This window comes from Eurosta solidaginis, chromosome 5 (genome assembly GCF_040869045.1).
Source record: "Eurosta solidaginis isolate ZX-2024a chromosome 5, ASM4086904v1, whole genome shotgun sequence".
Lineage (NCBI taxonomy): Eukaryota > Metazoa > Arthropoda > Insecta > Diptera > Tephritidae > Eurosta > Eurosta solidaginis.
This window is the reverse complement of record NC_090323.1, coordinates 156,480,501-156,495,614: the sequence shown is the minus strand read 5'-3', so window position 1 is coordinate 156,495,614 and position 15,114 is coordinate 156,480,501. Positions and strand designations below refer to the sequence as shown.

Genomic DNA, 15,114 nt, shown 5'->3' with positions numbered 1-15,114 from the left:
GGCTTTAAAGTCGACGAAGAGGTGATGTGTGTCGATTCTCTTTTCACGGGTTTTTTCCAAGATTTGGCGCACTGTGAAAATCTGGTCGATGGTAGATTTACCAGGTCTGAAGCCGCACTGATAAGGTCCAATCAGCCGGTTCACGTTGGGCTTCAATCTTTCGCACAATACACTTGAAAGGACCTTATATGCGATATTAAGAAGGCTGATTCCACGATAGTTGGTGCATTTTGCAGTATCCCCCTTCTTGTGGACTGGGCAAAGAACACTTAGATTCCAACCGTCGGGCATGCTTTCGTCCGCCCATATTTTGCTAAGAAGCTGCTGCACGCGCCTTACCAACTCCTCGCCGCCGAACTTGAATAGCTCCGCAGGCAATCCATCAGCGCCCACGGCCTTGTTGTTTTTCAATCTGGTTATTGCTATTCTAACTTCATCATAATCGGGCGGGGGGACATATATTCCATCATCATCGATTGCGGGATCGGGTTCTTCATCCCTGCGCGGTGAATTGCTGCCTCCATTTAGGAGAGCAGAGAAGTGTTCCCTCCATAATCTAAGCACTCTCTGGACATCAGTTACAAGGTCGCCGTTTTCATTCCTACAGGAGTTTGCCCCGGTCTTAAAACCTTCCGTCTGTCGCCGTATTTTTTGGTAGAATTTTCGGGCGTTATTCCTGGTGGCTAGCAGCTCAAGCTCCTCGCACTCACGCCTTTCTGCTTCTGCTTTTTTCTTCCTGAAAAGGCGTCTCGCTTCCCTTTTCAACTCACGATAGCGTTCACACACTCCTCTTGTCGCGCTCGCTTTTAACGTAGCCCTGTAGGCAGCGTCTTTTCTTTCGGTTGCAACGCGGCATTCTTCATCATACCAGTTGTTTTTTCGTGGCCGCCGGTAACCAATTTTTTCCTCGGCGGCAGTATGAAGTGCTTTGGAGATATGCTCCCACTGCTCCTGTATTCCTTCAGGATGAGTTGTGCCCTCAGAGAGCAGGTGTGAGAGTCGAGTTGCGAAATCATTGGCAGTCTGTTGTGATTGAAGCTTTTCGACGTCTAGCTTTCCTTGTGTTTTTTGTTCCTTGTTTTTAGCCGCGTTGAGGCGGGTGCGTATTTTGGCTGCAACGAGATAATGGTCCGAATCGATGTTAGGTCCTCGGATCGTTCGCACATCTAAAACACTGGAGGCATGCCGTCCGTCTATCACAACGTGATCGATCTGATTGCGAGTATTTCGATCAGGAGACAGCCATGTAGCTTGATGTATCTTTTTATGCATGAACCTCGTGCTTGATATGACCATGTTTCGAGCACCGGCAAAGTCAGTCAGCCTCAGTCCGTTAGGAGAAGTTTCATTGTGTAGGCTGAACTTTCCGACTGTAGGGCCAAAAACACCTTCTTTGCCCACCCTGGCGTTAAAGTCGCCAAGCACGACTTTTATATCATGACGGGGGCAGCGCTCGTATGTGCGTTCTAATTGTTCATAAAAAGTGTCTTTCACCTCATCGTCTTTCTCCTCTGTGCATGGGCGCAGATGAATGATATATTAAAAAATTTTGCTTTTATTCGAATAGCGGCGAGACGCTCGTCCACAGGCGTGAACGCCAGCACTTGGCGACAAAGTCTCTCTCCCACCACGAATCCGACGCCGAAACTGCGCTTATTCGCATGGCCACTCCAATATATGTCACAATTTTTGATCTTCTTTCTTCCTTGCTTCGTCCAACGCATTTCTTGGATGGTGGTGATGTCAGATTTTGCTTTGACGAGGACATCAACCAGCCGGGCATCTGCACCAATCCCATTCAGGGAGCGGACGTTCCAGGTGCATGCCCTCAATTCATTGCCCTTCAAACGTTTGCATTGGTCGTCATCAATAGAGGGTGTATTTATCCGAGGCTTGTTGTTATATTTCATTGGAGTATGGTTTTACGTGGCGGGTCCCAAGCCCAGCGCACAACCCGCTCAGCGGGGGTGAAAATATTACTTGGCACGTTTATATAGCGAGCCGCGTGCTCCAAGACAGACGCCCGCTTGCAGCCGCACCTAGAGGTGTACAGACGCTGCCGATGAAATCTCCCCCGGCTAGCCCTTAAACCGATTATGTCAGAGTGGCCTAGCCAGGTTGTCGCCTTCTCACATTAGCTCACCGCTAAACGGGTGTTTAGCGGCTACCCAGAGGATACTTGGCCGCAAGCGACCGGCAGTAGTGAGCTGCTTGAACCGCATGCAAAAGAATCGCTCTGGCCATTCCCAGGTGAATGGCGGTCAGAAGCTTTCCCCACTTTCGTGGGCTTCTACACACGCCCCCCCCCCCCCCCTCCTCTCAACTTATCAACTTATTAGAAATTATAACTTTTTCACATCTGGTTGCTTCTTAGAGCTAATGACTTATTAAAAACTTCAACTTTTTGGATACGTTTACTTTTCTCAGAACTTCGGGTGACAATTTGAAACTGGAAATCTTTTTTGTAAAAAGGCATCTCAGGATAATTTCTTGCAGAAATCTAAGCTTGCTGAAATGTCACCCCATCTCAGCAATCAGTTGGAAGTCGCCTTTTTCAGCCAAAAATATTGTAACAAATCTTAAGAAATTATCGATTACTCTGCGCCTTCTGTTATCGGTTGATTTACTGAACTGCGAATAAATAGCTACATCAAATATTTATCCCAGGGACAAGACTTTATTCTCGATAAGCTTCTTTTTTACCTCCCATATTTCTGCATTTCATATTCGCAGTTGTTTTTTGATATATATGTGCGTATTGCCATACGCGCTCTTTGGTTCTGTGTACATGAGTGTGTAATGTCGTCTGTGCCCCTCGTTACTGTTTACATGTATGCGTAGCTGTCTCATATGCTTAACTACATAGCTCTTGCTGTACATCATTTATTTGTAAAAAAAAAGTAAGGAAGGATAAGTTCGGGTGTAACCGAACATTACATACTCACTACTGAGAGCTTTGGAGACAAAATAAGGGAAAATCACCATTTAGCAAAATGAACCTAGGGCAGGCATGCTTAACCAACGAACCGATATCATTTCGTTACGATAAATAACGTTAATAAACGAAACAAAGTCATTTCGTTTCGTTTATTAACGTTAAGAACGTTAAATTAACGAAATGATTTTGTTTCGTTTTCTGCCATATCAAAACGAAATCAAATCGTTTATGTTGATTATTAATTTCAAACTATGCTGGCAAAGCTGATTGATGGCGGAGTCATTAAAGGTGAAAGCATTAGCCAAGCTGATTGCAACTTTTCTCATGAATTTTGACAGTACGAACATTTCTCACAGTATTTTTGACATTACCACCAACGAATTACACAAACAAATTACATGGAGTTTGTGTGTGTATGTCCGCTCGCTGTTACCACCTTACGGCTTCACCATGGCTATAGCATTGCCAGCACAATTCAAACATACAGTATCACGTTTTTGTTAACGTTTTTAACGTTAACGAAGGCTTTTCGTTTCGGTTAAAAACGAGATACAATTTATCTTGCTAATTTCTTTATCGATAATATTTTGAAGTGTTTCAACGGAAACGATGGAAATTTTTTGATAAACGATTAGCTTAACGTTAAGGTGCATCCCTGACCTAGGGTAACCCTGGAATGTGTTTGTATGACATGTGTATCAAATGAAAGGTGTTAATGATTATTTAAAACGTAGTCGGCCTTAGTTCTATAGGTGAACACCTTTTCGAGATATCGCAATAAGGGTGGACCAGGGGTGACTCTAGAATGTGTTTGTACGATATGGGTATCAAATTAAAAGTATTAATGAGGGTTTTAAAAGGGAGTAGCTCTTAGTTGTATATGTGAAGGCGTTTTCGAGATATCGATCAAAATGTGGACCAGGGTGACCCAGAACATTTTCTGTCGGGTACCGCTAATTTATTTATATATGTAATACCACGAACAGTATTCCTGCCAAGATTCCAAGGGCTTTGGATTTCGCCCTGCAGAACTTTTTCATTTTCTTCTACACCCATTTACAAAGTTTTTTCTAAAGTTATATTTTGCGTCAATAAACCAATCCAATTACCATGTCTCATCCCTTTTTTCTTCTACACCCATTTACAAAGTTTTTTCTAAAGTTATATTTTGCGTCAATAAACCAATCCAATTACCATGTCTCATCCCTTTTTTCACATTTGGTACAGAATTATGGCATTTTTTTCATTTTTCGTAATTTTCGATATCTGAAAAGTGGGCGTGGTCATAGTCGGATTTCGGCCATATTTCATACCAAGATAAAGTGACTTCAGATAAGTACGTGAACTAAGTTTAGTTAAGATATATCGTTTTTGCGCTAATTATCGTGTTAACGGCCGAGCGGAAGGACAGACGGCCGACTGTGAATAAAAACTGGGCGTGGCTTCAACCGATTTCGCCCATTTTCACAGAAAACAGTTATAGTCATAGAGTCTATGTTCTTATCAAATTTCACAGGGATTGGTAAATTTTTGTTCGACTTATGGCATTAAAAGTATTCTAGACAAATTAAATGAAAGAGGGCCCATTTTGAAATTTTCTTTTATCTTTGTATTTTGTTGGAGTCGAATGTTAACATACTTTACTTTTATACTGTAAAGATATTAAATTTTTTGTAAAAATTTGACTTAAAAAAAATTTCTTTTTAAAAGTGGGCGTGTTCGTCATCCGATTTCGCTAAGTTTTATTAAGCAGACATATAGTAATAAGAGTAACGTTCCTGCCAAATTTCATCATGATATCTTCAACGACTGCCAAATTACAGCTTGCAAAGCTTTTAAATTACCTTCTTTTAAAAGTGGGCGGTGCCACGGCCATTGTCCAAAATTATTCAAATTTTCTATTTTACGTCATAAGGTCAACGCACCTACCAAGTTTCACCGCTTTATCCGTCTTTGGTAATGAATTATCGCACATTTTTGGTTTTTCTAAATTTCCGATATCGAAAAAGTGGGCGTGGTTGTAGTCCGATTTCGTTCATTTTAAATAGCGATGTGAAATTAGCGCCCAGGAACCTAAATACCAAATTTCATTACCTTAAAATTTACTCAAGTTATCGTGTTTACAGACGGATGGTCGGACGGACTTGGCTAAATTAATTTATTTTTTTCACCCAGATCATTTTTGAGCTCTGCTCAGCTGAGTATAAAAAAAATGTTTGGCGCGATAACCTGCGCAGAGATTTTAGGCCGAGCTTTTCTCTTCCAATTTGCGTCGTGCTCCTTTTAATTTCTCCCAAAAAATTGGCGGAACGGGACCTACATGATTTTATGCCGACTCCGAACGGCATCTGCAAGGCAGATGAGTTTTCATTTGAGAAGCTTTTCATAGCAGAAATACGCTCGAAGTGCTTGCCAATCACTGCCGAGAGGCGAACCGGTTAGAAAAATTTTCTTGTAATTGAAAAAACTTTGTTTTAAAATTTTGATGTTGCTTTGCCCCGGGCGTGTTAGGCGGAGCACGCTACCATCACCCCGCGGTGGCCAACAGCATTTATTTATACATAATTCTGAAATAGGGCGTTTTTGAAACCAATTCTGAGATATAGATTGATTGAAATAGGGCGTTTTTAGGAATTTTGCTGAGATAGGATATTTTCGAAACGGCTGTCGAGATAACATGATATTTCACTCAGCGGTCGAAATGTTTTTTTTCGTCATTAAGTGTACTTCATTTATTTTTTCATGGTGTTTCCTCGGAAGCAGAGTTTTTAATACTAGACGAGTACAATTTGCATTATTGCCTTCAATTGTTAGAACAATCAGTATCATTTCAAATTTAACATTTTAATTAGCATTCGAACCCATTAGTAACAGTGAAAATTTTGCTTAAAAATCAAACAAAGGCATTTTTCTTTAAATATAAAAAATCCCTTCCTCTTGCCAACCGCCACCCTTTTTACGAATCCTTACCATGCATCGTATTTTTGCCAAGTCATTTTGCTTCACCGGCCTCTGATTGTGGAAGTAATGAAAACATTCCCTCTTTCCCCTTCTCACAACCCACAGCCTCCCCTGTAGCGTTTTGTGCATTGCATTGGCTTTGTGATTGAAGTGAACGCAATGCCTCATTGCCATTGTTGTTTGTGAGTTTTGCGGTTTGCCAGCGTTTGCTTCCTTCCGGCTTAACGCTTTGGCTGCCCTTGGATGCCTGCCATGGGTATTTGTTATAATTGTTGTAGTTGTTGTTATTATATTTGTTCATATTTATGTGCAAAGTGATGTCAGTTAACGCATGAATTAACTTTGGTAATATGGCATAAAATGTGCTTGAAACCAAAGGAATGATAAAAATGATGAAGAAGAAGCAAATTTAACCTCAGACGGAAATCAGTTACCACCCACAGTTTAATGGTCGCATGTATGTTGGTGAATTCATAAATTTAAAAAAATTTAATTTTACACAAGCAGAGGACAACAAAAATGAGGCAATAAAAGTATCATGAAAATTGCTGTACAAAAGAGTGCTAAAGATAACGCTTAAATTGAGCAGAGATAGTCAGACGTTGTATATAAAAAAAAAATTTTTTTTAAATTAAAAAGTCTCTACAACCCATACAATCATAATTTCGCCTGTAGCATAGAATTGGCAAAAGCGACGCATAAATTCGCATTAAAAATGATTAACAATAATTTGGATTATGAGCATAACAGCAATATTACAACAACGGACGCTGCGGTAGTTGTTAATGCCGCAGAAACCACGTCAACAACCACAATATCTCCAACCACAATGACCAACAACAGCAACAGTAATTCGAATAGCAACACCAAACATCAGAACTATGACAACAATCGCTATTTCAATCGTTTCGATAATCGCATCGCTGTCAATTTGGCTGCTGTATTGACTTGTCCGCGTTTTCGTTCATTGTCCGCATCATCGTCCAAGACATTACAACGCAAAAAGAATTCCAGCAATCTCAGCACAAAACAGACAATTTCAAATTCATTCACAAATATGCATAAAGTTGGCAAATCCATTGGTGGTATTAATTGCAATGGCATTTCAACATTGGATGGTGGACGACACAAATCACCCCCGCAGCTGCTGCTTAATGCTGGTGGTGGTGGTGGTGGGGAATGTAATTCACGACCCTCAACGCCAGTGTTGCATGATGACGCCATGGGGCGCAAACGGCGTCCAGTATATTTATTAACGCAAGCGAATTTAAAGTGAGTAACGTGAAAGTGTAAAATTTTTTGTTGTATATATATTCATATGTATCTTTTTATTCTACACTAATATTGAAAGGCAGAAAAGATTTGCGGATATGCTTAATATAAAGCTCAGCAAACCTCGAAAGTACCAGCAAATATACAAAATTTATCAAAATTGAATGGCCAAGGCACGTGCCTTTATTGTAAGCAAACAAATGGTCAAACTTTAAACCCATAAGTATTTAATGGTGACTCATCATTCAATATAATATGATGTCATCGTCGTATAAATAAGTGCGCAAGTAACTTTAAAACCTCTTTTTATTTTGCGGGCGGTATGGAACAAATATATAGCAGTGAACTGAAAACAGCAGTGGCGATTCTTATAAAATTTCGTTATTCCAACTGTTCTTTTTTTTTTTTTGATACTTCAAGTCACTGATCATCACTCCAATAAGCGCTTTCACGGAATTGTTTTTGTAAAACGCTCAGGGAAGCGCACCGCATAGGCAAGCGCACCACACATCCCCGCGCGCACGCATTCTATCCTCTCGCCAACAACCGAATGTATGTATTATGATGTGCCCATTAGGAACTAAACTGCTATAATTTCTTGTAAAATTACTTTTGATATAATACTCTTGGGTATATTTTTGGTGCACCTGTACAAAAACAATGAAGCTTTATTTGATTTATTTAACAATTAAATTTTAAATTAAATTAAACTTTAGAAGTATTTTTAAATGCATTCAAGAAAACAATGCGATGCGTTAATTTAGAAAACTACCAAGTCCAACTGACCATTGATCGTTGATTGGTTGTCGCTATTTTTTTAGAAAACAAAATAAAGAAGAGACATGCACTGACAAAAATTTATTTCGCTTCACTTGAACTTAAAAATTGAATATGAAAACCACAAATTAGTGAAAATTTTGAAGTAAGAAGATAATTAAATTCCTAATAGAATATAATAAATAATAGTCGTGTTTTTTAAAACGGGTTTATTTAGCTTGACTCTGTGTAGCGAACAGAATTTTGTAATCGAAATTTAAGTAACTTCCCGATAAGCTAAAAGTGTTAAACTTGGAATGTAGTTCAGAACCCGATGACAATGCAATAATAAGAAAAAAACTACGATAGGTGGCGCATGGATCGAAATATTTCAAAAAATCGTATTTGGGTCCCATTTGGTTCATATTTGGAACAAATAATCCATACATAAATAGAAAGCGACCTATAAAAAAAATTGCCGCTAGTTGGCGCAAGGATCGAGATATTCAAAAAAATCGTATTTCTAGTCCGATTTGGCTCATATTTAAAACACATAATACATACATTAATAGAAAGCGACGTATGAAAAAATCGCCAAAGGATAGATATATTAAAAAAATCGTATTTTATGAATTTTCGAAGTTTTTACAGTGTACTTTTTATTAGCTCCGTCGCCATTTTTATTTTATTTTTGGATTTCAAAGTAGGCGTGGTCACGCTTCCACAAAAAGCTTTTGGCGATCCCTGCTTTAAGCAAAAACTTCTTAGATATTTGTAATTAAAACTATCAAATCAAAGAAATAATTTTTGTAAAAAAATGGATCTAATAGAGTTTCCTTTTCTGGCTAAAGTGTTATGCTTTTTGTACGCCGCGCAAGGGTTGTTGTTCTATTCTAAAAAACAGGTAACGCCTTTACGGGGTATTTCGTTTTTTTGTGAAAATTGTTGCCTGTTCGCAACGCAAAGCGTTACACTCTTACCCTGTATAAAATGGCGGTGTGGCAATGCAACTCTGTGAAACTCTCAATTCGCTCTTAAGTTCCACATATACTCTATTAATATGAGTGAATATGGTGAGTTAAAATATTCGTTGTATGCACTATAAATGCTGAACATTTTCTGGGGTAGGAATAACGCTATTAAGGTTTTACCATTTACTTAGGCAACAATTTATTTCAGAAAAGAAAACGCTATAATATTCGAAAAAAATGTTATACTTTTTATTTGGATTTCTATAAATTCTGTTGAGAATGCAGTTTTATATGAGTTATATGAAGGTCTCTCAAAATTAACATTGACTTTTGACCAATTTTTATCCGAAGGGTGTTAAGATTCAATATAGAGCTTACGAATTATCGAGTTTGTTCGAGAAAAAATTTCTCGCCAGTCTCGGCTTCTCGCGAGATTCTCGAATCTCGAAATTCTCGTAAAGCTCGCACTGGAGATTTTATATACGATTTCTTCTTGAGCACAAGTAAAAATTTTCACAAAACCACAAAAAAAATATTTATTTTGGAACATAACTAATACAGCGCCTAAATTGAATTTTGAGAAGCTCGCGAAACTAACGAGTGTTTCAAGATTCGAGAACCTTGCGAGAAGAGATTTCTTTATGAAAACATAAAATATTCTGAATAAAATTATATAATTTATTTAATAGTTTGGTAAAAATTTAAACAACTTGACATCAGGACGGACAAGGCGACAGCTGTTTGTATGTAATGATGTGTTTAAGTTATGCTTTTTGTTGGTGGCGGTTTCAAAGGAACTGATATATTTGATTTTGTTCTATTTATAAAACTACAAAGAATTAACCAATTTCAAAAGGAGACGGCAAACTCAAAATGAAACCAACACATTGACAACATTTTCTTACCACACACAAAAACTGCTATGTTTTATGTTTTCATTTCATTCCATTCGCCTAATACCAATACAAAGATTTTGACAATATGAACAGACATAATTTGTTGCTTTACAGATGAGCCAACCATATAGTTGAACCATTGTTTATAATTTACTTAATAATTTGTGAAAAATTTGTTATGAGTGAAGTATCAGTAGAAAGGCAATATAGTGAAAAAACACTAAAAAAATAGACGACATAAGTTCTGTCAACACAGGAACTTGCATAATTCAATGTCGAGAGGCTCGACTAGAAGTGTTTGGCAGATCACTGCTGAGAGGCGACCCTGCTTAGAAAAACATTTTTTTTTTTATGAAAATATTTGCGCATGCTTTTGGGATTGATTTGCACAGTGTTGGTTACAAAATGTATACAAACTTTTACTACCAAAGAAAAAAGAAATTGATAAAAATTGCTTCAGTATTTTCCAAACTTCGGAAGTTAACCGAAAGCTTTCCAAAAATTCTAAGTATTCAAAAAATCGTTTAAGAGCTTTGCGTAGTTGTGAAATGCCTTTGTTTCACCAAAATGCTTTTTCAAGTTGGTCACACATTAATTCATATTTATAACCAGCCGGCTATGACAAATTGTTTATATGAAGGATTTCCCATTTATTCACAGCTGGCTAGAACGTGAGCTACAATCTTTTAAAGGAAGACCATTAAAGATTATCAATAAAAATGTAAGACTGTTGAGAAATTTGGTATTTTCTGAGAAAATTTTCTTCGGGGTGCTATGTCCCTCCTGAAAATGCATGTCTAAGTGATTCACTTCTTAATAAGTCTTCATTAGCGTGGTCCTTACTAATGATATGCGCGACTTTATCCGGTCTTACCCCTGCAAAAGGTTAGAAGTTCAAAAATGCAACATATAAACGTAGGTACACTGAAATCAGAACAACGTTCGACAGAAGATGAAAAAACCTAGAAATCCATTTATTAGAGATATAAACCGTGAAATGATCAGGATGATCTTGTGAAGGATAGGCTAATAAAATGCATCACTGTGAAGTAATAACTCTTAAAATGCAAATAAAATGCGTCGCGATCCATGAAAAAGCAGGTTCATCAGACTCTTGCCCTATATTGATTTTCAACCACATTGCTCTCTTGAGGTAACAGAGGCAGAAACCGACCGAGAGTAATCTTCCCAAACAACGATTAAGTCAAAGGCGTAATTTAACAGTTATCAGTATCAGCTTCATTTTTTGATTATCGTCTAACCACTTGAACAATTTTGGCCACCTCATATTAACCCAATTCTCTACGATAACGGACGATTGTTGGTAATACCAAGAGATTTTAAGTAAAATTCCACCCCCTTAACCTTTTTATCAAAAGCGAGTGATGGTAGTATTATCATGACGTAGTCAGCGAAAACGTTGAACTTTTAACCGCAGCACAGTATTGATATCTGCGTAGGGGTTTGTAGAGGATACCTCGAATTCACTGCGTTTTCCTGACATCATAAGGATGCAGAACATCTCTAACCATAGAAAAAACTTTATCTTCTTTTTTCTTTACCGCAATATCCCATTCGTCATTTAATCCACTTAAGAAAATACAGAATTAATAAAGAATTTCATATCAGTGATACCAATACCAATAGTATGTTCCTGATGTCAGCTTAAAGGAAGGAATTATATCGAATTTAGTTTTATGCGGCAGCTTAAATCCTTTTTTTTTTTTTTTGATAGATTGTGCAAAGCGGATTTAATCTTGTTTGGAGGCGTTCGTACTTCTATCATATTTTTCAATCGATTTGATGCTAGCTTTTAACCAATTCTTCGCCTTAAGTTCAAACGGCGTCCTGGCACTGGTAGCCGTGATACACATATTTTCCGTCGTTGCGGGTTCTGAGTCTCGTCCACGAATTTGGTTATCGCGCCTCGTATTTTTTTACGAGTTCTAAGTCGACAGTATCGTTCTAGCAAAAATTTCATTATATTTGTTGTTCTAAGCAGTTCAGTAGTTTTGTAATGCCGTTTTACCTGCATTACAAGTATTTTCTACATGCACTCCACTGTAACCAATGCACTGTCCCTATTACATACGCCAGCACTGTAACAGCTGGTTGCAAGCGAATGACTGGCACTGACAAATGCAAGTAATAATGGGCAAACATTTTATTCGCGCACCGATCGTCTAGCTAAGACGGCGTTTAATTCTCAACCTTTTCATATCCACTTCTACTTAAATGCAAATAATCTGCATTTCATGATGCGCGAAAGCTCAGCCACCAGCAAAGTAAGATCCGCACCCCATGCGTGTGAGCGGATGCCATTACCACCTTCCATTCCTCGGCCAGGTCTACCTCTCTGCAACGGTGTGTATGTGTTTTACCAAATACCAACAACAAATAGACGTGTGTTCATTTCAAAAGGAAATAGGTGTCCTTTTTCGACTCTGAATTGGCTGAGTGCTACCCCAGCCTTCGACGAAACCCACCTTACAATTTTTAACGTTATATATGAGTCTATAAATGGAAACTTAGCTTTTTTTTGCTGGAGTTGCAAGAAAATGGTACCCATTCTATTGTTCTCAAATTTAAGGATCGGTTGTAATGCTTGAACTGCAATATGAATTTCCATATATTATTGTGGGAAATGTTAGCCTCACTATGCTGTTAGTAAGTAAATGCACAACAATAAAGCAAGCAGCCACACTTGTGTACATAAACACATCAAAATAAACCATTTACACACGTACATAGAAGGCGACGAAGAATAATCTCACATACACATATGTAGTCATCACCTAAGAGCAGAAGTTGATGCTCACATATACACACGCATATAGCTAAATAACCAAGTATGCTATACAACTGTCCCATATTCGTGAATTATCTAGACCTTAGGAGAAATATGCGAACGAGGCAAAACCCGCTGTTATTATAGAGGTTTTAATTGTTAGATCCTCCCCCTGGTTGTATTCTTGGTGTGACGGGATTTTCCGTCTAGACCAAAAAAATGCGCTGAGCCCATTTTCCTATGTCATTCCAAGATGTCTGAACTATTATGTAGCAAGTGATGGTGATAGACTCTTCCCCCTCCTTTTTATCTTTGTTCTCTCTCCCGGGTTTGAAAGAAGATTAACTGCAGCAGAAAATACTTTATATGTATATGTTTAAAAAATAACTAAAATATATATGTTATTTAAAACTAAATAATTTATCTTTAAAAAACGTTGAGTACTACCTAATGCAATAAAATGCTTTACAACATATTTCATACGTTATTAACGCAATTAAATTTATAGTGGAAAAGGAAACTTTAACACGTCTCACATGAAAAACTTCCAAACAAAAAGAAAAAGGAAATGAAATTGAAAACTTCAACGAAACCTCGTTGCGGGTAAGCATGTCCGTAGTTCTCAATATAACTAATCGAATAATTTACAAAAGCATACACGCCTTCAGCCCAGTGCACACCCTTAAAGATACCAAACACAAACGAGCGGGAAAGCAAAGCAATAACTTAGCGAACATAGATATAAATATTCATAAAACGAAAGCACTCATACAAGCTTTGAAATTTACGGACTTCAGTTGTCAATTTTGATTATCTTGAAATGTTAAGTTCAACAAAATGAAAAAAATTAAGCGGATGTGTAAGGAAAAAGGGCACCATAAAACACTTACATGTGCATTCCTTAACGGTTACTTTGACTTTGGTTATGCATATGGCCACAATCACATGTTGCAACCCTCATAAAAATCACACCAACAAAACAGAAAACAACAAAATAGCAAAAACAGGAAAGAAAACACCATAAACATTTACGTAATTTCCTGCATAGATGTATGTACATACATAATACGACCACAGTCCAAACATCCCAAACCACCACAACAAATTGCTCCTTCAACTCGACTATAAATATTTAACAATGCCATTATGCTTACTCATAAAGAAGTCAACAACATTTTCTTCAATTATTCAATCGAACATTTTTCTTGTTTTAATATTCGTTTGTGTGTGTATGTCTATAATATTTTCAATCGCTAACTATTATTTATATATTTCCCCCATCTTTTCTTCATTTCTTATTGCATGTCTTTCATACTCGATAATAATAACAACAATACAGCTGCAATGATAACGAGAAAACTGTGCGTACACCACCCAGCTCGGACGAGGATAACTCACCCACAGAGTTAAATAATTGCAAGCGTTTGGCCGACAAACCGCCGTTGGTAAGTACTATTGACACTTTTATAAAAATAAAAAAAAATTATAAAAACATGCACAGAATGTGGGCAGAACAAGATGGTGCTATATAAAATAAATGTATGCAGATACTTCTGTAGATATGTATGTCGTATTTACCAGATATAAATAGTTTTTCGGCGGCCACCGTGGTGCGATGGTAGCGTGCCGGGCAAAGCAACATCAAAATTTTAGAAATAAGGTTTTTCAATGCCGTTCGGAGTAGGCATAAAACATGTAGGTCCCGTCCGGCCAATTTGTAAGGAAAATCAAGTTGGAGCACGACGCAAATTGGGAAAGCAGCTCGGCCTTAGATCTCTTCGGAGGTTATCGCGCCTTACATTTATTTTTATTTTTTAAATAGTTTTTTTCGGATACGACGAGACCGCATCTCCTACCAGTACAAGGCCCCATTATACTATAGAGTAATATACAGGTGGCTAACAGGGGTGCCGTTCATGATATGTTAATGTGCTTTATAAGCATTATATAACAGGATGTTCGTTTATAAGATTCGGCATCCCCCTAAAGAGGGTAGCGAAGGGAAACCATTAGAAACGCTTGGAAAATAGATTGGTACAAATTCCAGGAATACTGGGTAACCTTAAGAGGTTACCACGATAGATGAGTTAGAGTAGTGCAACAACTTCTTATGAAATGCGCTGACAACTACGTTGAATATAACTTGTCCCCTGAGAAAATTCAAGGCAAAAGCAAAGCCGCCATGATGTAGTAAAGGTAGACTCTTCTAAGAGGACAGGTAAAGACATTTTTATGGTGACAAAAGGTGCAAACAGCAAGTAGTGCTGGGACGAATACAAAGATCTGTTGAGTATCGATGAACGTGAAATCAGCAGAACAAATTACATTAGGAAATCGAATACTCCAGCCAAACTACAAAACTGGGGAAAGTCCTATCTAATCAAGATACAGTCCAGGGACTTATAAAAAGACTACGGGAATGGTAACACAGTAGTGAAGGGATGATGCGAAATAATTGTGTAACAACGTCTACATTCCAAATAAAGAGCGAGCAGTATCAGCAAAAATTAATGGGCAATAAGAACGTTTTCC

At 37.8% G+C, this 15,114-nt stretch overlaps 1 protein-coding gene across 2 annotated transcripts in view; it reads left to right on the top strand.

Moving 5' to 3' along the window:
* PVRAP (PVR adaptor protein) overlaps positions 1–15,114 on the top strand; it is a 308,071-nt gene that overhangs the window by 230,888 nt on the left and 62,069 nt on the right. For both annotated transcript variants that reach the window (XM_067792172.1, XM_067792171.1), the window contains 2 exons: positions 6,407–7,171; positions 13,922–14,027. In XM_067792172.1, the coding sequence (XP_067648273.1) occupies positions 6,615–7,171; positions 13,922–14,027 (663 nt within the window). In that variant the 5' untranslated portion in view covers positions 6,407–6,614. The remainder of the gene's footprint in view (positions 1–6,406; positions 7,172–13,921; positions 14,028–15,114) is intronic.